This window comes from Micropterus salmoides, unplaced genomic scaffold (assembly GCF_014851395.1).
Source record: "Micropterus salmoides isolate LMB-PRFRI ecotype aquatic unplaced genomic scaffold, ASM1485139v1 Ms_hic_scaffold_11, whole genome shotgun sequence".
In the NCBI taxonomy this organism is placed as follows: Eukaryota; Metazoa; Chordata; class Actinopteri; order Centrarchiformes; family Centrarchidae; genus Micropterus; species Micropterus salmoides.
Genome location: NW_024040152.1, coordinates 5,520,123 through 5,544,751, shown reverse-complemented (window position 1 = coordinate 5,544,751; position 24,629 = coordinate 5,520,123). Strand labels below are relative to the sequence as shown.

At 42.6% G+C, this 24,629-nt stretch overlaps 1 protein-coding gene across 1 annotated transcript; it reads right to left on the bottom strand.

Moving 5' to 3' along the window:
- Positions 1–47: 47 nt before the first annotated feature.
- ptpn23a (protein tyrosine phosphatase, non-receptor type 23, a) lies at positions 48–20,914 on the bottom strand. Its single transcript, XM_038710549.1, has 24 exons — positions 20,831–20,914; positions 18,758–18,832; positions 17,190–17,317; positions 16,451–16,527; positions 15,693–15,742; positions 15,478–15,609; positions 14,722–14,802; positions 14,489–14,620; positions 14,301–14,348; positions 12,025–12,081; positions 11,856–11,914; positions 11,691–11,770; positions 10,350–10,464; positions 10,193–10,258; positions 9,865–10,010; positions 9,022–9,339; positions 8,482–8,636; positions 7,997–8,328; positions 5,005–7,549; positions 3,746–3,930; positions 3,476–3,580; positions 2,707–2,845; positions 2,058–2,171; positions 48–1,360 (listed from the first exon to the last, which is right to left on the bottom strand). Exons 1-24 carry the CDS (start codon positions 20,912–20,914, stop codon positions 764–766), a joined length of 5,820 nt encoding a protein of 1,939 aa, XP_038566477.1. The 3' UTR covers positions 48–763.
- Positions 20,915–24,629: the final 3,715 nt, after the last annotated feature.

Genomic DNA, 24,629 nt, shown 5'->3' with positions numbered 1-24,629 from the left:
GTTTATTTGATATTTTTACAATGAATGAAGTGACATTTTTCCAGAAGGACTTTTGGAGTAGTCTAATTTTATTTAAGATATTTACATGTTACAGAGGAAGAAAAATAATCGACTTGTTAAGACGTGCTGATTTGTATGCTTCTGTTAACCGTGACAACTGAGCTATACGCACTGACTGAGCCGAGTTTGTTTTGTGTCCGTAACATAGCTCCACCCGGCTCCTCCGGCCTTCCTGCAACTCCCATGCATCCTTTTTTTCCTGTTAACAATCACAGACCAGCGCAGAACGGAGAAGCCAAACACCAGTACACCCTGGTGATGCCTTGACGACCACCTGTGTAGGGGGCTATGAAAGTGGAGTGCATGCTGGGATTTTTTGGGGGGCCCGGATCTGATGTTCGAAGTGCAGAACAAGTTCCATCCGTGACAGACATGGAAAGAAAAGCAGCAGAAAGTGAGAGAGAAGGAATTAAGGAATACAGACTGAGTGCATAGTGATCTGGTCCCAAAAGCCAGCAGTGATGGAAGGAGAAGCAAGTGTGTTTGCGTTTCAGGTACCGCACCCCTAAAGCCATGGAAATACACCTAACTTCAAAACAGAACCCCTACTGTCTGCCACCAGGCACGTCTTGGTAATCAACACCGCTAAAATGTCTCACACTCTCAGGATTCAGTGTGTTGGGTTTTTTTCTTGAAAGCGGGGTTAGAAAGAGCTACAGGCCTTTGCTGATGCCTAGTGGTAAAGTGAGAGAAAGGACACGTCTCAGCGCTTGTTGAGGGTCCACAGGGGGTCCAGGCTACTGAGCGGGTCGTCACCTTCCTCCCCTCGAGCCCCGTGGATACCCTGACCCTCCGCTGGCTGCAAGAAGCTCTGTTTGGTCACCCGATGCTTCCCTTTGCCTCCTCCCTCCATGGAGAAGGCCTCAGGCGTTAGTGTGGCCAGCAGCTCCAGGGACGAAGGAGCCGGAGCAGAGGAAGCAGGAGGCGGGCTCACGCTGGGGGCAGCCTCTGGGACTGGCTGGTGGTTGGCTGGTGGTGGCGTGCATGGGGAGGCAGCATCCAGGCCGTTGGGTGGCGGTGGAGGAGAGTGGGTAGGGGAGGTGAGAGGTGGACTGAAAGAGGAGGGAGGCAGGGGATCTGTTTGGGGACAGGGGTACTGGAGCAGCTGGATGTCACCCAGCGAGTCAAGGTCGGGTAAGATGGGGCCCCCCTGCTCCTCTAAGCCAAAGTGGGCTTCCATGGCTGGGTCTGTGGCGCTCGGCGGCCGGATGCTGAGCTTGGCGATAGTGGCTTGGATGGAGCTGATAGGCATGTCACCACCGAGGACAATGTCCTGCTGGGACTCCTGTCTCAAGTAAGGCTGCAGAGAGAAGGTTCAGAAAAGAGAGAAAGCCTTAGATGAAAGTACAGAGAAAAGAAAGCACCTCTAACCACTGCTGCTCTGACAGCTCTACAGAAAAAGAAAGTAGTACCTCGTCTGACCCGAACACGTAGAAATCCTTTGGAGCAATTGGGTGTGCAAAATATAAGCAAGTGCAACGTTAAAACTTGCATGAAAATAATGAAAGAGATTGGAGTTAAAAGGGAATAAGATTTAAAGACTACACTAGAGGAACAGCAATTCTACTCCTATCAGACGGGTGATAAGGGTGAACAGAGCTCACAGCATTGAAAAATGTTTTTAAAAAGTCAACAGTGTTCATCAATTCTAGATGGTATTGATATGGTTTCATGTGGTGTGTGGATTTTCCGGGTGAACGTAATTGTTACTGCTGTTGAATATTTTCCGTAAAAGAAATTGTCATGGTCTGAACACCAGCCATCAATAACGTCATTACACACAAGTCAAGTCAAAATGTCCATCAAAATTAAGTCTGTGAGATGTGAATTCAGAGATACCATAATATAACAAACCATAACCATTAAGTTTGTTACTTTTCAAAGCTAGTCACATCTACTGGGCAGAGGCTGGTGAATGCCCCAACTTCAAAGCCAGTTTAACCATTTTACCATCTAGAGCACCTCAGTATTGTTTTGGACTTGGACTGGCGTCAAACCTTTGTCACTGCAGAGTTGGTGTTCTTGCTGCAGGTGGCGGTAGTGATGCCGTGTCGCTGAAGGACCTGCTCAGCATGCTTCAATACAGCCTCATAGCAGAACTTCAGGTGGAGCTAGAGACAGACACAAAAGATATATATAAAAATCTAAAGCTTTTTTTTTTAAATCGGAAAATCTACACTGTAATCACAGCACTTGGTTCAGTTCATTTGTACTTTATTTGTGATGTAAAAATTACATGAGGACAATAAGGTTACACGTAGAATTTACAACACTTACTGAGTCAGGTTTTGAAGCTGCACCTGTATCATCAGCACAACTTAAATAAAGTGGAGCCATAACAAACACTGCAGATCATTTTTAACAGCTATTCTTATAATGTGGACAGTATATTCAGGATATCAAAGGAAGTTCAGAATTTAAAAACATCATTGAGTGATCACCTCGTCCACTGAACCTCTGAGCAGCTACCAGGAGGTTAGTTAGGTCCAAGGAGTGGACTTAAATGTGGGTTCTAAAGTCCTCAAAATTTAAATTATAAATCCCTCACTCTGCACCTCCAGTACAACGTACTGCAGCTTTCAACTTGCATACAACTTAAATATTCCAAATATAGCCCAAACAAAACTTCAGATTTGTATGTCTGACCTTCTCCTGTAGCATGTTTTTCCTCTGTTGTCTCATCTTCTTCACCAGCAGAGGAAGGTCTGGGATCCCGTTTCCTGCCTCCAGCTCCTGCAGCGCAGCATACAGCAGACAGAAGGCGCCAGTGCGTCCCACACCCGAGCTGAGACAGACGGCGTGCAAGCAAATTAGCAGCACTTTACTTATCACACCACTGAGGAGTTAAAATTACAGTGGATCAAGAACAATATCCACTGATGCTTGGATTTTTTTTACCTACAGTGATCAACATAATGACATAATCTGTGTGGGTGAGTCACTAAAAATGAATCCAAACGTGTAATCATTTTGTTGAGGGGCCCATACAACCTTCTTCATGACCCCAATTGGGTCTCTGAACCCTACTTTTGAGACTACCACATTAGGGTCCCATTTGATCATATTTGCAACATGAGCTTATTTTGAACTTTTCTTTCCTTTTGACAAGTTTCCACCAATAAAATTAGGATTCTCAAATGTGTCTGCAATTTGCAGGAAATATTTATGTGTACACTTGATGCTGCCACAATTTATGTTTTTAAAAATGATTTTGTGAAATAGGCCTCAGCAATGATCCCTCATAAAGACAGAATATATATGAAATAATAAATCCTAAAATTCACCAGAGTTGAATTTTAGCCACTCTACACGGTGGCTGGCTGAAGAAAAAACTGACCAGCTATTTTGAAGTTAAGCATCATTTGGCTATCTTGAGTATATACTGTGGGACACACCATGACACACACACACTCACCTGCAGTGCACCACAACAGGTGTGTGTAAGGGCCTCTGGTGGAGGTAGTGTCCATGAACTTCCTGGATGAACCGCAGCAGGTTGCTTTTGCTGTCAGGAAGACCCCTGATGAGAAATATTAGAAAATTATGATTCCTCAGGGTGAAATGAGATTAACTGATTAAATGAGGTTTCTAATAATAAATCCCCAAAATAACCACAGTGATCAAATCTGCGTTTCTGATTTCTAGAGAAACTACTTTACATTTTAAATAGACACAAATTACTCACAGCTCTGGCCAGGAGGTGAACTGGAGATGGACGACAGTGCGCTTGAGGCTTTGGTCGCGGTACTGCAGGCTGATCATGCGCTCCACGTGCGTCGGTGTTGTCTTCTGAGTGGTTAGGCTGAGTGTGATTGGTCCCTGAGAGATCTGCTGGCCACGCTCCGTTGGGAAGTAGCGCACAACCTTTCCCTGGGAGAGATTGAAAATACAATGCTAAAAATACACACGACAACAGAAGAGGTAAAGAATGAAGAAATGACATTTACAGTGGGAATCTATAGGAGCGGTTGCAAAAAGAAACTTTAAACACCAAGCATATCCCATCCTTGAAAAACATTTAAGTAATTCTAATGATTATTTATATATTATTTGTTTTCGTGTAAAATTTCAATGAAGCAATAATTACATGAACTACTGATCATGTCATAAGATTGAAGCTCCAAAACCGCTAATAGAATGGATAAAACGTCCTTTAAGAACTTACACACACAAAAAAAATTGTATTTTGAAAAAGAAAAAGACCAAACTGTTATGTCTGAATTGTCTGCTGCACACCACGTTTTAATCACTTCCAAATTAATCACAGTGCAAACTAAACTAGGTCTGCACCGAATGTTTGGCCACTGAAAATAATCGGCCGAATATAGCAAAAAAAAGAACATTAGGTGTTTGGCCTAATACATCAAAAGACGGAAGACATTTTACCAAACAATTACGTTGACATGTCGGCAGTGTGGAAGCATTTTAAAGTGTCTGAGAAAGACTCAAAAATGGCCGTTTGCAGACACTGTTCTGCTGAATTGTCTCTTAGCACATCCACTCCATCTGTCTCACTTCTTAGAGAAGGCAACAAACGGTCTGACCCGCTTTGAGTGTTTTTGCCACTCGTTTGTGAAAAGACAACTGAGCTAGCTGCACCTAAATTTTGAGTGCACACATATTCTGGTAAATCCACTGTAACGGCCCAGAGCGAGCTGACAGGCAGGTTAGCGACTTTATCCTGTCAGTTTCTCTCTTTACAAAGACAAGTGTTGCAGTAGGAGAGTCCTACCTGAAGAGAGGCTATCGAGTCTTCATGTTACGCCATACGAGAACCACATCCAACATTATTTATCAAACTGGGTAGGACTTGATGAATTTAACGCAAGGATACACATGTGGCACCATCAGGTTTTCAAAATAAGTTGTCTATACAGGATGGAAATACGATTAAATGGATTATATTCACAGAAAGTATATGCATCCCTAAACTAAACTCAGTACCTTTTCCAGCTCCTGCTCTGAAACCAGCATGACCACCAGTGAAACCTTCTGCTCGTACACCATCAGCCAGAAGTCTGCCGCTGTGCCAGTAAGCGGAGCCTGTGTGGCAATAAGGCGTGGGCAGTATGGTGACAAGTCTTCCACGTAGCTGGCGTTGATGTAGTCATCTTTGCCTGATTGCAGTACCACACGGTTGAGGTCATAGGGCATGACATCCTGGTGACGGTTCTTCATAGTGTAGCAGCGGGCGATAGCGATAGAGAGTTGGCGGGCGTCCTTCTCCTGCTGATCTTGTAGTTCTTTCCAGCGGGCATCCAGCACAGAAAGGCCACCCTCATTCTCTGAGGGGTGCTCTAGGGAGTCTACCTGGCCTCTATAACGTTCCAGTTCACCGTGAAGACGGGCAACACGCTCTGGAGCTTGATACGGGTCGCCCTGGATCAGGAGAACTCCCTGTGAGCTCTTCTTTCGACGCTCCCCATCCTGCGGGTCTGCTTTGGTGGGTTGGAGCACATTGGGGGGGGCCTTGGTGCCTCCAGGTTGGCTCTCAGGGCTCGAAGAGAGGAGGTCATCTGTGCTTGAGTTCTGCCGCTGAAACAGTGATGTGGAGGGAGAGACAGCAGAGGGAGAGGGAAGAGTGGATGGAGCTGTTCCTCCAGGGGCGGGGGCTGGTGTGGGTCTCTGCTGGGTGTTCAGACCCAGAGAGGTAGGACCTGGAGAGGGAGATGGGGAGGGGGAAGGCGAAGGCGAAGGAGGGACTGTGTTGGGTGGCTGAGCCATTGAAGGACCTCCAGGAGAGGGTTGGATCATGTGCTGAGGAGGGGGACCATGTGGGCCCATGGCAGTGGGTTGCTGTGGGGCACTTGGAGGTACATTAGCTCCTGGAGCTGAAGGGTACATAGTAGAGGGCTGTGGATGGGTCATGGGAAGAGGAGCCTGAGGTTGTTGGGGAGCAGCAGGCTGTGGTGCCAGGGGCTGCTGAGGCATCATTGGAGCTCCTCCAGGGTAGCACACTCCCCCAGAATGAGGGGAGGGAGCCCGGGGTTGACTCGGCATCCGCATGGGCTGCTGGGGCATGTTTGGTATGGGAGGCTGTCCAGGGTGGGGGTGATGTTGTGGGGGTAGTGCACTGGGGGGCATCTGTGGCATAGGGCCCCTTGACAAATGGACCTGAGGACCAGGTACCATATGAGGTTGAGAGGCAGGAGGCATCTGTGGCCGCAGATTCTGGTGAATGGGCTGGCTAGTGGGGGGCATGTAGTTCTGTGAAACAGGAGTCATTGGCTGACTTGAGGGGGGCATTTGTGCTCTGGGACCACCTGGAATCTGCATCTGGGGGTGGGGTGGAATCTGCTGGACACTGGGGGGCATTGAGATTTGTTGCTGTTGTGGCAACATGTGTTGGTGAGGGAGTCCAGGGGGCATCTGTTGGTTGGGATGGGGCAGATAGGGATGAGATGCAGGAGGTGCTGGCTGAGAAGACGGGGGTATTTGAGGATGTACAGATTGAGGTGGCATCTGGCCCTGAGGTGGTCTTGGCATGGAGCCTGGCATCATCTGAGGGTGCTGCTGGGGTACATAGCCCTGTGGAGTCTGATAGCCTTGGGGTATCTGAGGCTGTGGTTGATAGCCATTTTGTGGATGTGGCTGTAGCTGACCTGGGAAAGCCTGCTGGTACTGGGGAGGAACACCAGAATGAGGGGGCATATATCCATGCGGGTAGGCTTGCTGGGCCTGGAGAGAAGGGTAAGGGCTCGGAATAGCTCTTGGTCCAGGTTGGTACCCCTGAGGCAGTGGTTGCCCAATGGGCTGAGGGTACTGCTGCGGCTGCTGCTTCTGCTGTTGTGGTTGGGTTGGGCCATGAATGGGCATTCCTGGTTGGGGCATAAACTGGGGGTAAGCACCCATCTGCGGTGGTACAGCGTAGCCAGTTGAGGCTGCAGGTGGGACAGGCTGGTGTGGTGTTTGGGCGTAGCTGGGGATAGGGGCCTGGATGCTATCCACTGTGGTGGTGGAGGGCCGGACTGCGGCAGGGGCTACAGCACCTGGCTGAGGGGCTTGAGGATGGTGTGGCCGATAACCTGACACAGCTGCCTGGGTTGGCAATTGTGCAGGCATCTGTGGAGTCATCTGAGGATGGGGTCCGCGTGGCAGAGGTCCCTGTGCTGCTAGAGCCCCAGAAGTAGGAAACTGAGCTATCCGTGCCAGGAGTTCTGGAGGAGGCAGGTTAGCAGGGAAGCGAGGAATACCAGCAGCTGGAGCAGCAGGCCAAGGCAGAGAGCTGCTGCCACCCAGGTTAACACTAGGGGGGACGAAGGCTTCATGGCCGGGCAGACGAGCTGCAGTGTTGGGGAAGGAAGGAATGTCAGGGGGGAGGCTGCGGAGTTCCTCAGGTAGGTCACCCCCTAAGGCCAAGATGGCTGCACTAAGCTGTGCCAACTCTGGGTCCTCCAGGCTGGAGCAGGCAGAGTCGACATCCGAAGCCTTTGGCTTCAAGGAGGGCTTAGCTGCTGTAGGCCGTGCTGGGGGCTTCTTCTGGGTCTCTCTGAGGAGGAGATAAATGAGAGCAGGAGTACAACATGAAAATCAGGGATTCAAATAAAAGTTTTCACCATTAGCAGAGGGAAGTCAAGAGAAAAAAAAGTCTCTTTTGTTACGAGGCCACATATTTCATTAAATTGCTTGGTCTATCTGGAGGTCAAAGTTGTCAAATGGAAAAATGCTGCCTCCATGTTCTTTGACTTTGTGACAAAGTCAATATCGGAGCAACAATTTATAAGACACCACGATGCCAGCAAGCTGTCACACAAGTCACACAAAGTGGAGGACAGCAACAGGCTGAAAAAACATGAAGGGTCTAACCAAAGCCACAGCTCATCAGCCTCATTGTTATCCCTTGTAACTCAAAATACAGTTTTTTTTGTATTGCAGATTTCAACCACTTCAAACGTATCACTCCTGTTATTAAAGTTTTATTGTTTCATTGTCTTACTTTTCCAGGAGGGGCTTCCTCTCCTCTGCTCTAGTCTGACATACGATCTTCGCCTTCTCCAGCAGACGTGATGCTTTGGCCTCTAGGTCTTCGTAGAACTCCTTCCCCTCCTGTGACTTCTTCATCAGGTCCTCATAGGCTTCATACGAGCCCACAAGTCCCTGAACGGTGGTGTTCCACTGCTGCTCAGTCAGACTCAGGCCCTTTCGAACTGAAGCGTACTGCACGTTGGCCTCAGTCAGGGCCTTCAGGATGTTCTCCTGGGCTGCTAGGTTTTGGTCAATGTACACCTTCACCTGCTCGTACTTCTTCAGCTGCTCCTCAAATATACGCTGGAAGGACACGGGTTAGTTAGAGGTCTCGCATATAACACTTTAAAAAAGTCACTACTGACAATGATGTGGCTCATGCTTACACAAACCGGAGTTATTAAAGATATTCTGTCCTATACTTCAGCCACAAGTGTACAATGGGCAGCCACATACCTTCATGTCTGCCCTGTCCGTGGTGACGAGGGTGGAGGTGATGTCGTCCTGCTGGATTAGGTCACGGAGCTGTTTTTCCAGCGAGCCTCTCTGTTCCCTCATTTCCTGCACCTTCCCTAAGATCCGCTTCATACACTGAAGCCCTGCTACTTCCTCTGCACACACACACACACACACACACACACACTTGATAACATTAGAAGATAATATTCACCATGACTGATACATCTAACACATCTATTCCTCATCTGAAAACCTTATTTATTATTTTATTGATGCTTCTTTGCCTTCCTTTTAATTGGAAACTATGTCAACAAATCGATAATGAAATTAATCGTTAGCCCCGTAATTGTTGCAGGAGCCCTATAATAAATGATGAGAGATCATTGCACTTCACGTCAAGGAAACATATCAAAACCTGTCAAACTGTCAGACTTTCATATAGCACACATTCATCAAACCTTCACTCAACGTATTTAGGTCACATTGTGCTAAACCCTTATAATGTACACAAACCCTCACCCTTAAACACACACTCACCTTCGCTGAGCTGGGGCCGAGGCAGGGCTTCTTTCAGACTTTCCAGTGGCCCCCCCAGCAGACGCAGGTTACTGATGTGCAGGTTCATGGCCCGGTGGAGCTCAGTGTTGGTAAAACTGGCTTTCTCATGGGCTTCCATGTACTTCTCCAGGTCCCTGCGGATCTCAGCCAGAGTCTGGGCCTGCGCTGCTGAGTGCACCTCGCCAGCAGCGGGGCCGCCGGCCTCCTGGAGGGCTCGTGCTCCAGCCTCGTCTGCCTCTAGCACATCTCTAATCTCCTTTAGTGAAGACTCCACGTCAGTGAAGACACCTGAGAGCCCTGAAAAAGCAAGGATTATGACAGAGTTATTTACACACAGTAGGATGCCATATAGAATACCATAAACAATCAGTATGTCAAAAAGCAAGACTTAGTTCAAAAAGTAAGAATCATATCTGTTAAATAGTTAAAAGGCTGCAGGAGAAGTTAGGAACTATACTGAAAATTGGTTTTAGGGTTATGAACATCATAGGGCCTATTCCATCATATATTCTGTGAATTTTATCCTAAAAAATTTTACAAATTCATAGACATGTTGGCGTATTACAATTTTAAAACATTAATGGAATAACAAATATAACATTAAATAATTCTCTATACTGTCCAAGTTTTTTCTTAGATGGCCTGTTTATTAATTTGTTGTAGTTAATTAGGGACAATTATATTCTTGAATCCCAATTTTTTGTTAAGTCAAAATGTTAGTTTATGGATACTGCTAAGCATTAGAAGTCAGAGCAACAAAACAATGATAAACAAAACACAGTCACCGTGTGTGTGTGTGTGTGTGTTACTGTTGTCACTCACCCTGCATGGACTGGATGAGGCTCTTGACGGTGTCGGGTCGGACACTGAGAGCAGCACACTTCTCCATCAGGACTGGAGGGATGTGGCTGTACATGTCCAGGTTGTCCACCGACTCCGGCTCCAAGCCCAGCGAGTCCATGAACTGCCTGCAGGAAGAGACAAGAAGCTCATACCAGCACAGGGTCGGGTAAAATAATACAAAAATAAATGTTTTTCTTTCAGTACATTACTATTACTTTTTAGCATCAATATTAAGTTGAGTGTGTGGAAAATATATTTTTATGACATTTATATATTATGGACTCACACACGCTCATGTATTACTCACTCTAGTGTTTCATTCTTGCTCTCAATCTTGAACATGACGTCCCTCAGCAGCTTGGCCTTCTCCTCACTGAAAAAAGAAAAATTTAACCACATAATGTTGATGAGAGGCTGACTAAACATGCTTTAACATGAACTTAGCCTCCACTGAAGTTGCCTACCTGTATAGCGAAGAGGCTTCATGGGCAGCCATTGGCACCAACTTGGCAAACAGGTCTGGTCCAGTAACACTGGGGTCTGTGGGGTTGACTGGTAGAGCTTTCACCAGTGGAGCACCTAGAAGGGCACACAGCAGCTGTTTTTACTGCCACAATAACACATAAGCTCAGGAGTTCAAAATCAATAGCACAAGCCACGGATTCATTGGTTCCAGGTTGTCAAATGTGAATATTTGCTCGCTTCTTAGTCATCTGTTATATTATGCTGAGTTTTGGGGGGATTTATTTTGGCTATTAGCAAAACAAGTAATTTGATAATGCCAACTTTGTCAGCATTTGTCACTATTATCAGAAATCAATGATGAAAATAATTATAAGTTGCAGGCAGCACTTCTTCTAAGATAGATAATCAAATTCTAACCAGATATTTAAAAACATCTAATTATTTCAAAATCAATTATTTAACTAATATGATGGCACACACACTCTCAAAAAGGCCCAAATCCAGAATTAAATACAACCACATTTTAAAACATTATCATTATAAACTCTGGCACAACTATTTTTTTCTCACACAGTGAAAAATACACAACTCATAAATCACTCTGCCTATATACACACATTCTACAAAATACATCTACATTCAGGGTATTTCTTATACGAGAACTACAAGACATCCCACCTCCAGCTCTCACTGTCTCTATGACCATCTATCTACATGTGACTGAACAGCGACTTTAAAGCCAGTGTGTTTTGGTTTCCACTGTTAAAAATGTAAATTAAGTAGTTAAAAATATTTAAACCCACTTTATCAAATACAAACACAATTATTTCTTACATTCATTTTTAAATGCTTCAAAACAGGAGGAGATCTAATTTTGTGTAAATACTATCTTCTAGCAGAATTTTAGGTCATGTTATCAGTTTCTAACATGGCATAACCATGTCATGTGACACAAGTAACAACAAATTTTACAGGGACCATTACTGGGAGAATTGCAGATAAACATTTAAAATCCAGGAATTCACATCAACTACAAGGAGGAACCAAGTGAACTATAAATGAAAACAAAAGCTGATCTTATATTGGATTTTAAACAACTTGCTTATTCACTGTGTAAATTAACACACTGTTTATGTTGTACTTGATTTAATGTTGAACATTTTCTTCAATAATATAATTATTAGAACTCATTAGATCATTATTTGTAAAAAGTGTTTGCTTGAGCCAGTGGAAGGCACAGTACACATGCACGTGTGTGCACGTGATCAGGGTGGTACCGGTTCCACCTCATTTTGAAGAGAATGCAGGAAACCAAACATACTAAAGATTCTTCCTGTTACCTTTGACTGAGGCCAGAGTTTCCAGAGAAGGAACCGTCTCGTGGTAGATGAAGTCGTTGTCCTTTTTAGCTGAATTAAATCTGTGGATGAAAGTTCAAAGAAAAGTAAGATACCACTGAAACTACACGAGAATATCAAAATTGTGAGAAAAGACTTATTGCTCACTTTCCCCCGATAACATCCATGGTGAATCTCAAGGCCTCTTGCACACTGTCAGGTTGACCCTGGTTGTACCAAGACAAGACGAAGGAGAGTTTAGTTTTGTAAAAACAATTGGAACACACACCCAGACAGTTTCTTTTTATTTGCTGCTGGGAAGTATGTGCGATCCTACCTTGGCCAGCTTGATGGCTTCACTGAGTTTATCCAAGGAGCTCTGCAGGTACGCCAACTGTTGGAATCAGAAAATTTAAGTAAGCAACAGAACAAATGCTAGGGAGTGGAAATCTGGACTAAGATAGAAAAGGAAAAGTGAAGTGTAATGTATATAAGTCAGCTATAAGAAAAATCTGACTGACTGTTAATCATTATATGCAGTAACTTTCAATAATTGTGAAACAGAGTTAGTCACTTAAAGAGGTGGTATTATGCTCATTTTCACTTATTTAGGGTTTGTACCAGTATAGGTTTACATGGTTTCATTTTACAAAAAAACACCATATATTTTGTCATACATATTGCCGCAGCTCCTCTTTTCACCCTTTGTGTTGAACTTTGTCCTTTTAACTATAGAGTAATGCATCTTGCCTCTACAAGATCTTTGTTGGGAGTTGCACATGCGCAGTTCCTAGGTAAGGACTACTAGCCAATCAGAAGCAGAATAGGGCGGGTCCAGTGTTGTGCTGAAAAGTGATCGTCCGACAAAAACTGATTGCCATCCATTGGAGCGCGCTCACTATATTAAAGCTGTATCGCTCAGTCTCTTCAATCACTTTCTGGCAAGTGAAATACAGCATTTTATGAGTTGTATTGGCCATTTAAAGGTATTATAAGAGGTCAAAAGTACTAGGTGAGTTATGATCTGTCAACTATAACTCTTCTGAATGAAATCAACTAATTGCAGGGTAGAAATAACCTTTCAGTCATTAAGAAGAGGCCTCAATCACTTTATGGCAAGTGAAATACTGCTTTTTATGAGCTGTATTGGCCATTTAAAGGTATTTTAACAGGACTGGATTGGTTGGTACACAGCAAGTACAATAATGCAGAGGATATTAAACATAGGCCTACCAAACACATAGTCCATTGGCAGACATAAAGTGATGTTTATTTGCACGTTATGTCTGTTTGATCCTGTTAAAAGCAGCTGTAATCGTAAAGAGACGGGGCGATACAGCTTTAACATGCTGTGTGCGCTCCCACGGACGGCAATCACTTTTCGGTGAACGATCACTTTTTGGCCCAACACCTGTCAACATGGCTTCGTTTCAGCTGTACATCCCCTTACCAGCTTAGCAATATGAACTGGAGAAAACCGTTTCAGAGTGGTGAGTTGACTGCCTGGAGGGTAGCTAGTGTTTGGAAGGGAGAGGAGAGGTGTGCTGCAGCTCAGTGTTTTTCCACCGTTTTCTTTTGAGGGCGTGTAGGACTAGCTGTTGGGTGAGCATTATGATGCGTATTTTGATGCGACGTCACAGGGATCAAAGGGAAAAAAGCTGTTTTCAGGCAGTTCAGAGCAGAGCTTTCTGTGGGAGATGGGAACTCCCTTTGAGCCGGACTTTGGGCTTTTTCACTTTGCAAACCTGTTACATGCAAAAAAAGGTGGATAACTTAATAAAGGAGAGGGAAAAAGCCAAAAAGCATAATATGACCTCTTTAAAATCTTGGAATAAATATTTGTCAGTAACCACTAGCATATGCTGTTCGCAAGTTGAGCACACAAAAGGTTGATGATCCCCATAAATGTTGACCTGAAAAGACCTGAATACTTAAAAGTACTGACATTCCCATGAGCCTCAGCTGTACTTTGTTTTTAATGCCAATGTCAGCAAGCTTAATTAATATGGTAAACATAATAAGTAGGTAGGTTATATAATGAAATTGAGCTTTGTTACTCCCCTCTGCTACATACATAATAAACATTACACCTGTTAAACATCAGCATGTTGTCATTGTAAGCATGTTAGCATGCTGATGTTAGCATTTAGCTCAAAGAACTAAGTGCATGCATGGCTGTAGACTCCTTAGTTTTGTTTTTTGGTTAGTGCAGCAACATGTTTTACTGATGATCATAATATTGATTTACAGGCAGAGTAAATAAGTGTTTAATCTCTATGGATTTTAGAAAAGCCCTATTCATGGCATTTCTTTTAGTAGCAGCAAGGTAATTCTGCCAACAAGCAGCATAAACAAATGGTTGGATAAACCAGATGTTAGGATGAGATTTTAAATGGGCAAGCTTTCTTTCATTTTTTTGAGAAATTGTGAGGATTTGATTTTTTACATATTGCAAGGAAAGGTTGAATAAGCAATAATCCTTCAAAATTCCCAGAGACATTTCTGTCTGGAACCATACAGTGACAAACAGTAAAAAATAAAAAAACAAATCAAATCCACAGCACCCTGACATTTGATCAAGAAAAAAAACTTATGTGTGAAATGTGTTCCTACCCGCTCTCCATACTTCTGCTGCTCCTCGGCCTGTTTTCCCATATGAAGCTGTTAAGAGAGAAAAAAATCTCACAAATGGGAGTGTACGTGTGTGTGCATCTAATCACATGCCAAAACACACAGACACGTTCATACACGCACTAATTGCTACATACAAAAATACTCTCATGCTCTCCCATTTGACTCACATGTGCGATAGCAGCAAAGTAGTAGATCTTCATCTGAACCAGTTTCTTCCAGTCTTTCTGAATCTTTCCCAGCATAGACGCCGTCTCTGAGTTCTCCAGAGCCCTGCAAGCCTCTTTATAGTAATCCACCACCTGCAGCACCACAGCCACAGTTATTTATCTCTAAAATTTTAATTATTAATTGATATAAAATTACACTGAATTAATATTTAATGGTAAAAAAAAATATCAACCTGAGCGCTGATGCGAGCAACCAGAAAACTCTTCCTGTTGTCCAACATGGACTTCTCCAGAAGACACTCCTGAGCCTGGCCCTGGGAGGCAAACACAGATTCATGAGGCATTTTTGTGTGTGTTTGTGTGTGTGTAAAGCCTAGTTCATACTACACGATTTTAAGCCCGATTTGCCGGTCGGTGATGTCGGCGACCCTCAGGCTATGATCAGGGGTAAACCAGCGATTATGTGTGAACTACTCAACGACGCATCGCTGACACATCGCCGACACCAGCCAGATATCTAGCATGCCAAATATCTGGAGTCGGCAGACTCGACATCCACATCCAGCCAATGAGAGCAGGCAGTTGGTGGAACAGGCAGCTACTTTTTCCACCGCAAAAACCCTTTTTACTCCCCTCCAGCTCTCTTTGCAGCTCAGACAATCCCTGCTACTGCGTGTGCTAATCCATTCTTTTACCCATATTCTTTGTCTTTATAATAACAAACAAACAACAGCTGTTTCGTGTGCAGGTTTGCATCATTTCCCGCTTCCCATTTCACGTGTTTTCTAAACAAAAACGTGGTTTGGAGACCAGCGTCAGGTGACACAGCCGCTGTCATCTCACATAGTGTGTGACCCCCTGTCACTGATCAGTCACGTAGTGTGAACGACTTCAAGACTCCCGTCACAAGATGGTAAGTTGTGTAGTCTGAACAGCACGCTGATCTGCCGACACTGAAAGTCGTGTAGTCTGCACGAGCCTTAACCTACCAGCATAAGGTTGATGTTGAGATTAAGGATCTGGTGACTCATATCCACGCTGAAGTTGTGGCTGAAATGGTCTCTCAGGTAGGAGAAAGCCCCCGCCGAGCACTGGAAGTGCGTACACGACACCTTCATCCCCTGGGCAGAGAGCAGAGAGTTAGTGGGACTGTGTGTGCATAAATGTTTTTTGCATGTTTGGTTTGTGTGTCCTTGTGTCTTACCTCCTCGGATACCCTGTTATCCATGGCTCCCAACATGGAGTGCAAGGCCCCTACAGAAAATCCAGACGCATTCATAAGAGGCCAAACCTCCAGCAACACTTATCATATAAAGAAAGCCTTTATTGTCAGTTTACCTCAAATATAATCTCAGTGTTAATGTCTAATCAGTGTCTAATTAGGGACTGTTAATATAAAAGTTAGGATTTAGCTGTGTTGCTAGAGCCGAAACAATAACTTGATTCATCAATTAGTAAATCATGAAAGAAGGAATAGGCAATTATTTTGAGAATTGATTATTTGTTTACATCATTTTTCAAGCTCCTCAAATGTGAGAATTTTATACTTTTCCTGATCCCAGAGCTAAACCCAAATCTATTTGAAAACTTTTGATGGGCACCTTTAATTAGGTTTTATTGAATAAATGATTAATCAAGAAATCGAGAAAATAACCTGCAGATTAATCAATAATTAAAAGAACTGTAAGTTGCAGCCCTACGTGTAGCATGTCGCAGTGTACGGTCAATGAGCAGATGATTTATCTGTAAGGCTGACTGGATTTTCTAAATCAAACGCAACTACAGAAGGGTTTCATTTAAAAAGAAGACAATTGCCACAATAAATGTGAAACCTATGTCTCAAAAAATATAATAAGAAATATAGAAAGAAAGTATTCTGCAAAGTCAACTCAGCAGGTTTAGCCACTTTTTGTTTTGTTTTTTAAAGTAAGACTATACATTGCTCTACATGACTCAACTCACCAAGATTGTAGAGAATGCAGGCTTGCTCATAGCTGATGTCATCATGAGTGACTGTTTTTCCAGAGAAGATCTCAGTCCTGCACACAAACAAATTTGAAAAGGGGTAAACAATTAAAATACAATGGAGTTAAGTTTGTATAAAGACGTATATTGTTCATGATTTTGTAAAAAAGTATCATTTATAATGAGAGATCCATTTTAAATAATTGTGCAGCTAGAAAATGAGACATAGTTACAAGCGTTCTTACAAATCATGTCCTCAAAATACAATATCACATAAATTTAATGTTTAAAGTGAAACAAATGTGAACTTCATTAAACATCATGCTGCTGCAGTAAAGCAGGAAGTTAATTCACATTACAGCAGAACAATATGACTAGAAGGTTACTATCAGCAAAAAAAAACATACAGTATCAGTCTAACCTCATTCTGTACAAGGATTTGGGAAACGAGGCGGAAGACCTCATCACATAATCCAACCACAAATTAAAAACTACTCTGACACAGTTTTAACAAAGAGCGATCATTAGATATTTCCCTGGAGTAAATGTTCCTGTTATTTTGTCCACTCCTGTACATGAAGATCAGAGCAACTGCAGCAAGTGACACTAAATCAAGACCTTCAGACCGCTGCTGTTGGTGCTGGTATGCGTGAATACTCCATACTGCTGCCATTCATTTGTGTGTGTGTGTGTGTGTGGTGTGTGTGTGTGTGTGTGTGTGTGTGTGTGTTACTACCATGAGATGGGTACGGCAGCCTCCTGGCCTGTTCCCATGGGTACCCTGCTCTGGACGTAATGCAGCTGGCCAAAGTACTTCCTCAGAGTGCTGCATCCCTCGAAGTCTCTCGTCACATTTACTGCACTCTGTGAAACAGACACACGTTCTGTGTTGCTTTTCTGTTTGATAAGCTGTTCTTCACTGCAGCTACAGAATCACTACTTCTGTAAACACAGTGACCTAACTCAGCTGTACATCATATAATCCCTGCTTTAAAGTGACAGCTTTTACTGTTTTAACAACAACTTGATGACATTTCATCAAAAGCTCATTTTAGGTGTCATTTGGACTTGAATCCTGACTTGGGATCAGATCAGGGATGGATGTGCAACCTGACCCACAAACACCAGTATTGAGTTGAAAACTTACTCAGTGGTTAGATTGAGCGTTTCACTCAACTCATCTGCCATTAGAATTTCCCTCAGGATATAAAGAGTGGAGAAAAAAACCCGCACACACAATTACATTGTCATCACTGATGAGCTCAACGCCATCTTACTTCAGGGTGGGGACTGTGGTTGTAAAATACTGAATGCACCTTTTCCTTCACCTTCAGTGGATGGGGCAGGAGGTGTGGCGCTGAAGTTAATAATTTGCAGGTATGACAGAGAGATAGATTTATTTTGCCCCACAAAGGACGAATAGCTCGGTGTGAATCCAACGACCCAACCAAATCCTCCAGAAGGCTCTAAACAGTATATTTAGGCTTCCGCATCGTCTCACCTACCAATTTCTCTAAATATCAAGTACTGGAGAGATGAACACAAACCAAGAGAAACCAGCCACTGCTGAGTTAAAAATCATAACTTTCTGTGAAGTTCTCATAATGTTTTTGTCCTTTTGACATTTATCTCTGAGACCATCAATGCCTAACATTACAAAGCTCATAATTATGGTACGTTTGATACATCTTACTCTTAAGACGGTTTTATGTATTAAAACATTCACTGGCCATTGGCTGGTGGACAAAAAAAAATCGTTTTTCACTTTGTTGAGACAACCTTCTTATACAGTATTTGGGTTGTTATTTTTGCAACACCAGCCACTTATGGGCAACCGGCACCTGTTGCGTTTTATAAACATTAAAACACTTTGTTTGTGGGTTGACACAGAACTTTTCAGGATAAACCACTGCCCACCACAGAAATTGAGATCCTTGTATCCTGAGTTTCAAAGTTGTCACCACTGCCCTCATTCTGACATTGCCTCAACATAGCTAAATTAACTTCTGACTGTAAAATAAAAAGCATTTTAATAATTATGATATATTTCCTATAGTATTTTTTTTACTTTGGGTGGCTATACATGGGAATTAACGGACTCTGGAACCAGGGACCTTTTTTTATTTTTTACTTGTCCTGTGTATTAAAGTTGTACATCTAATTAAACAGGAGCTGATGGTATACAGTGGATTAAGTTGCACAGCAACAGCTTTAAAGGGAACCAATGTAATGACAGACAGGTCTGAGCAACACAGATCTGAAAAAAAATAATACTGCTGTGCCTGGAGATGTTTCACAGAGTACCTGCCGCAGTGTCTCCAGTTTCTTCAGCTGTTCATTGTAGTTGTCTGGATTCTCTCCATAATTCTTCAAAATGAACTAGACGAGAAGAGACAGTAAGAACAACTCGGTAAGCGTGGCACATTTAAAAAAGCAGGCTACTTCTGTGCTTAATTATCCTGTAAAAAGGGCTCGTAAGGTTTAAAAAACAGACTAGAAATATATGTCTTCTAGGGCTTCGGCTTTAACAGCAGAATCACAGTTAACATTAATTGACAAGTTTTCACTTCAAGTGTCTTTAAGCTGTTTGTAGCCTAATTAACGAATAGGCTAGTATTTGGCTATGAGCAAGAGCCAAGAGTTTAAACTCTCGTGTAAGCTCTGGAACTCTACCATCATGCTTTGCCAAGACTTCCCCCAGCCCTATGAGCCACTGTAATAAGCAGCAAGCTACTTAATGTCAGGTCAAAAGATAAACAACACATACTCATTCTTTTACCGATGTTTCTGTAATATAATCATGGAAGCAGGAAATCCGCAGGGCTTCTGGAAAGATGCACAATGACACAGCAGCCAGACATCTCCTGACTTCCACAAACCAAATATGTGCTATTCTGCCTATTGTCCATGATAAACAAATTTAAGTGTAGCTAATTTAGATAAAGTCTTAAATGATACTCTGAACCATACTAGTTTGCCAATAAGTGACACAACATTACCCTCTCATATTATAGCTTGACTTCATCCAGCATTTAAAATGAAAAACATACTACCACCATCCAATACTAACTGTGGTATTAAAGGTTAAGCATAATATTGAGGTTAGGAGTCACTTAAAGACATTTGCATTTTTTATATATTTATTTTAAGTACTGCTCTGGAAATTTTTCACACAGCTTTCTGAATGAAGGTCTTGATGTGGGAAGTCTATTGCAAAATATCTCACAGGAGTATCACAGAGAGGAATTACAGTAACCCACAAGGGGTAAAGGTCTGTTACGTTATTATCTGCATAAGGAAGGTGTGGGAAAATGGGTCACCAGATAAAGAGCAAGTAAAAAAGCATTTGAATGATTGCCAATTTCTCTCTTTTAAACATCAAAAGGGAGAAAAGGCAATGTGCAATGTGTGAGCTTGGAAGTAAGAAGTGATTTAAAGTTTTGTAACCTAAATTACAACAGAAATCAGTGGGCCTCTAAATGTGCATTATGCATAGCTGTGTTGGAAAGTTGTGAAATTAGGCAGTCCAACTGTGAAGCCCCTTTTTGATATTACACTTTATCTGACCTGACCATGCATCAGGTTGTTATGTCATTATAATATGAAAACAAAGCTTTTACACTATGACAAAATTTGTAACATCTAAAACATCCACATCTTCTCTTGTAACATTATTATGTTCCTTGTATTTACTGTTTATTTCTGATATTCCTATTTGGCATTTTATATGGTTGTACTGCAAAACAGGAAACTTACCATACCAGCTTTTACTGTTTTGGGTCAGAAAGGTATTTAACAGGTGTCACTTAGTGAGTGCTTCTGCTTTTTCTTGTGGATGCAACTCCACAGTGATATGCAGTTAAAATACATAGTAACTACACATTCTTAATGACTAGACGGGCTGTTTGTGCGTTAGGTCTTCCGCTCTCTGGCAAAGTCAGGTACATGTGACAACGAGATCACTGTTTATTATTTTCACGTAGGAAGTCTGACTGGGCCGTGAGGAGCCAGGCTCGTTGTTTTAGCAAAGGGTTTCCCTCTGCCGTTACCTCGTTAAATTGTTTGCTTTTTGGAAATTAGCCATTTACCTGAGGGCTAATTATGAACTTCGACTTGAGCTGCTAGCTTATTATTAGCTAACATGAGGCTAACGTTAGCAAACAAAAGGCGGTGGTCAGGGGGACTTGCCAGGATCAGACCTTAGCTAGCTGGCCAGCACCCTCGTTCTGGAAAATTCTCCAATCCCCACCGACAGCTGACTGTTAGTTTGAACTTTGGCTAACGTTAGCGTCTTGGTTGGGTTATGCAGTCGTCCATAATCTTTGTTTGGTTGACTTTCGACCTCAGCCCTGTTGCTCTATTCCACACCCAGCTCACCTGCCTGACGGACGGGCTAAACTGGAACTCCCCAGCCTCCTTCAGATCCAGCCAGATCATCGGCATCCGGGGGACCGCCTCCATCGCGGCCGTCTCTACACGGGACTGTCAGCCGTTACGATGTTAAAATCACGTCGGTAGTTCTGTGGACGTTAACGGTTTCCTAAACGATAGCTTTCTCCCAAACAACTGTGTCATGTATCCATTTACACTTCAACCGGAAGCTGGAAGCGCACGTGACGTAATCTGTTAATAAATGCCGCGTGGGTTTCTGGGAAATGTAGTAAAAACCTTTTCCCCCTATCTGATATGAACCTGCGTGGTTGCATCAATAATAATAATAATAATATTTAATACCATAATTACAAAGTGCTGTCACAAGACAATAAAACACATAAAATAGATAACAAGAAACACAATAAAAGCAGGAGGAAACTTAAGAAATTGAAATAATAATAGTGAATAGAAAAAGTTATTAAATAAATCAGAATCAGAATCAGCTTTATTGCCAGGTATATGTTCACATACGAGGAATTTGACTCAGGATTGTACATTGCTCATGATGTGCTTACTTGTACAAAAATACCATAACACAATAATAAAATAATAATAAAATAAAATCAGACACAAACTACAGTATAGACAACACTAATATACACACTATGAACAAAACAATATTGACATATTGACAAATAGTGCAGTGATCAGAGTGCAAAGGACACAAGAGTAAACTATTCTCATTATGTACATGTTGAAGGTGGATATGATATACAGGTACACATACATGTACACATGTACACAGTGTGATGGAACATAGTGCAAAGGATATTGTAAAAAATAAATAAGACCTATGACTTTATGACCTGAGGTAGGTTTATTGGTATACAGTATATGCAATATGACATAGTATGAACAGCACTTAAATAGAGAATGGTGAATAAATAAATAATAAGTGGAAACCAGTAAACAGGTGCTGATTAGAGGAAGAGTTCCTGGGTTATTGCACAGGAATTGCTCCTGTCCTTTTTGGTGGCAGATCCAAACCAGACAGTGATGGACGTGCAGAGAACAGACTGGATGATGGCTGTGTAGAAGTGGATCAGCAGCTCCTTAGGCAGGTTGAGCTTCCTGAGCTGGTGCAGGAAGTACATCCTCTACTGGCCTTTCTTGATGATGGTGTCAGTGTTGGGCTCCCACTTCAGGTCCTAGGGATATAGTGGAACCCAGAAACCTGAAGGATTCCACAGCAGACACAGGGCTGTTTAGAAAGGTGATGGGGGTCAGAGTGGGGGGGCTCCTCCTGAAGTCCACGGTCATCTCCACAGTTTTGGGCATGTTAAGCTCCAGGTTGTTCTGACCGCACCAGAGAGCCAGCTGATCAACCTCCCGTCTGTAGGCCGACTCATCACCGTCCCGGATGAGGCCGATGATCGTTGTGTCGTCAGCGAACTTCAGGAGTTTAACAGATGGGTCCCCTGAGGTGCAATCGTTGGTGTAGAGGGAGAAGAGCAGTGGGGAGAGCACACACCCCTGGGGGGCGCCAGTGCTGATAGTCCGGGTGCTGGATGTGATGTTTCCCAGCCTCACCTGCTGACTCCTGTCAGTCAGGAAGTCTGTGATCCACTGACAGGTGGAGGCTGGCACAGTGAGCTGGGTGAGTTTGGTGCTGAGGATGACCGGGATGATGGTGTTGAACGCCGAGCTGAAGTCCACGAACAGGATCCTAGCATATGTCCCTGGAGAGTCGAGGTGTTGCAGGATGTGATGCAGACCCAAGTTGACAGCATCATCCACTGACCTGTTAGCCCTGTAGGCAAACAAAAATCTCCTATGAAAGTATGTTTTAAGAAGGGACTCAGCCGCCCTAAATGCTCTGTCTCCTTTAGTTTTGATTTGAGACTCTTGAACAGACAAAAGACCTCTGCCCAAGGATCTCAAGATACGTGCTAGTGTGTATAGGCCAAAAAGGGCAGAGATATAACAGGGAGACAGGCCATGAAGAGCTTAAAAATAATCAATAAAATTTTAAAGTCTATTCTAAAACATGGGAACCAGTGTAATGAAGCTAAGACAGGGGTGATGTGATCATAATACTTTGTTCTGGCCAAAAGACTGGCAGCTGAGTTCTGGACATTCTGGAGTCAATCATTTTTGGGTCAAGCAAGTAAAAAGGCTGTTGCAGTAATCCAGGGTTGATGAGATGGTGATGGCGCAATGGATAACACACATACCTTTGGTGTGAGAGACCTGAGTTCAACCCCCACTGTGGTGCAGCCAGAACAGTGGAGCTGGAGCTCAACGCTCAGAAGACAGTGGAGATGGTCGTGGATTTTAGAAGAACCCAGTACCCCCCCCCCCCCCCCCCCAAATGTCTCTGCACATGTAAATACTGTTTCATTTCGTGTTGTGCACAGACCTCGCATGTTGCACATATTTGTTGTTGATTGTTGATCTTTGTTGTTGTTGTATATTTTTATGTTGTCAGTTTATATATTTATATGTACACAATATTCTCTTCCGTTGCGTTACTTCTGCACGGCACAGACCCAGAATAATGCACATGTATATATCTGCAATGTTGTTCTTCCATTCCATATTTATACATTTCCACATTTATTTATGTTTACTTTGTCTACGTGTAGCACCTTATCAACACAGCAAATTCCTCGTTTGTGTAAAACACTCCTTGGCAATAAAGCTCCTTCTGATTCTGATTCTCAAAGACTTTACACTCTTTAGTTGTATATAGACTGTAAAACTGTTGTATTCAGCATGGAAAGTGAACCACATTATACAGGCAGACACCAATAGCCTTATTTCATTTTTTTAATTTAGTAAATAAAGGTAGGGCTATCTCACATCCAACTGACATAATTTGACATTTTGAATTTGTTTTTGTCTCAAATAAACTTCCACATCACAGCCTCTTTAACGAAATCTTCTTTAGCCCATACAGTAACAGATGATGTAGTCATTTCCCCCTTGCAATGTTTTTACTTAATTTGGTGATAGCTTTTCCAATGTTAACACTTAATGCTAGATAGCCAACAGCGAAGTGAGGAATGAAAATAGTTTATGGGGTGCTGAATCCACATCAATGCACTTAAAGCCATTCTCAATTTACCAGACTGTATTGTGTGTTTAATCATTAATAAGTAATATAAGCCTTGTTACAATCACCAAGGTTTTCTTGTACTGCCTGGCACTACTCAATGTCAATGATATTGTTTACCTAAACAATAATAAATATACTGTATGTAAGGGTTTTATGAATATCCATCCACCTGTATCCAAATATTAAATGGTTTAACCTCTATGTCATTATGAGTATATATTATTGTGGCATTTAACGGGTAAAACTTTATTGTATTATTGTTTTAATTGCAGCTTTAATTTAGACTTTTAATAAACTTGTTCTAAAAAAGTTTTTATAACCTCTCTGTTCTATTGTAGGCCTAAAAGTTCCACTGATGTGACACTGTATTAAGAGTAGCTTAATAGATTGGGACCATAATTAGCCATTTCTTGACAACACATGTATAAACATATCACTGAATAATTTTTATTAAACACTTACAGCCAACATGTTTAATGAATAAAGATATTATTTTCCAAAACGCTGGAATAAAGAATAAATGCAAAATGGGAAAATTCGGGATGCGCAGACGTTTAAAGGGTCAAGTTCACTAAAAATAACAAAGCTAAAACCGGATTTTACCCTCAAAATAAAAGCATAAACTTATTGATTCACCATACGTCATCTTTTGTCATTTATTTTGGAGGGTCCAGCCGGAAACAT

Excerpts from the sequence above, each read along its gene's own strand:
- ptpn23a (XM_038710549.1), bottom strand. The coding sequence starts at position 20,914 with ATGGAGGCGGTCCCCCGGATGCCGATGATCTGGCTGGATCTGAAGGAG. Across the intron at positions 15,743-16,450 it reads CTGCATTCTCTACAATCTTG|GGGCCTTGCACTCCATGTTG; the intron begins GTGAGTTGAGTC and ends GATTTTCTGTAG. Across the intron at positions 7,550-7,996 it reads AGGAAGCCCCTCCTGGAAAA|AGAGACCCAGAAGAAGCCCC; the intron begins GTAAGACAATGA and ends TCTCCTCCTCAG.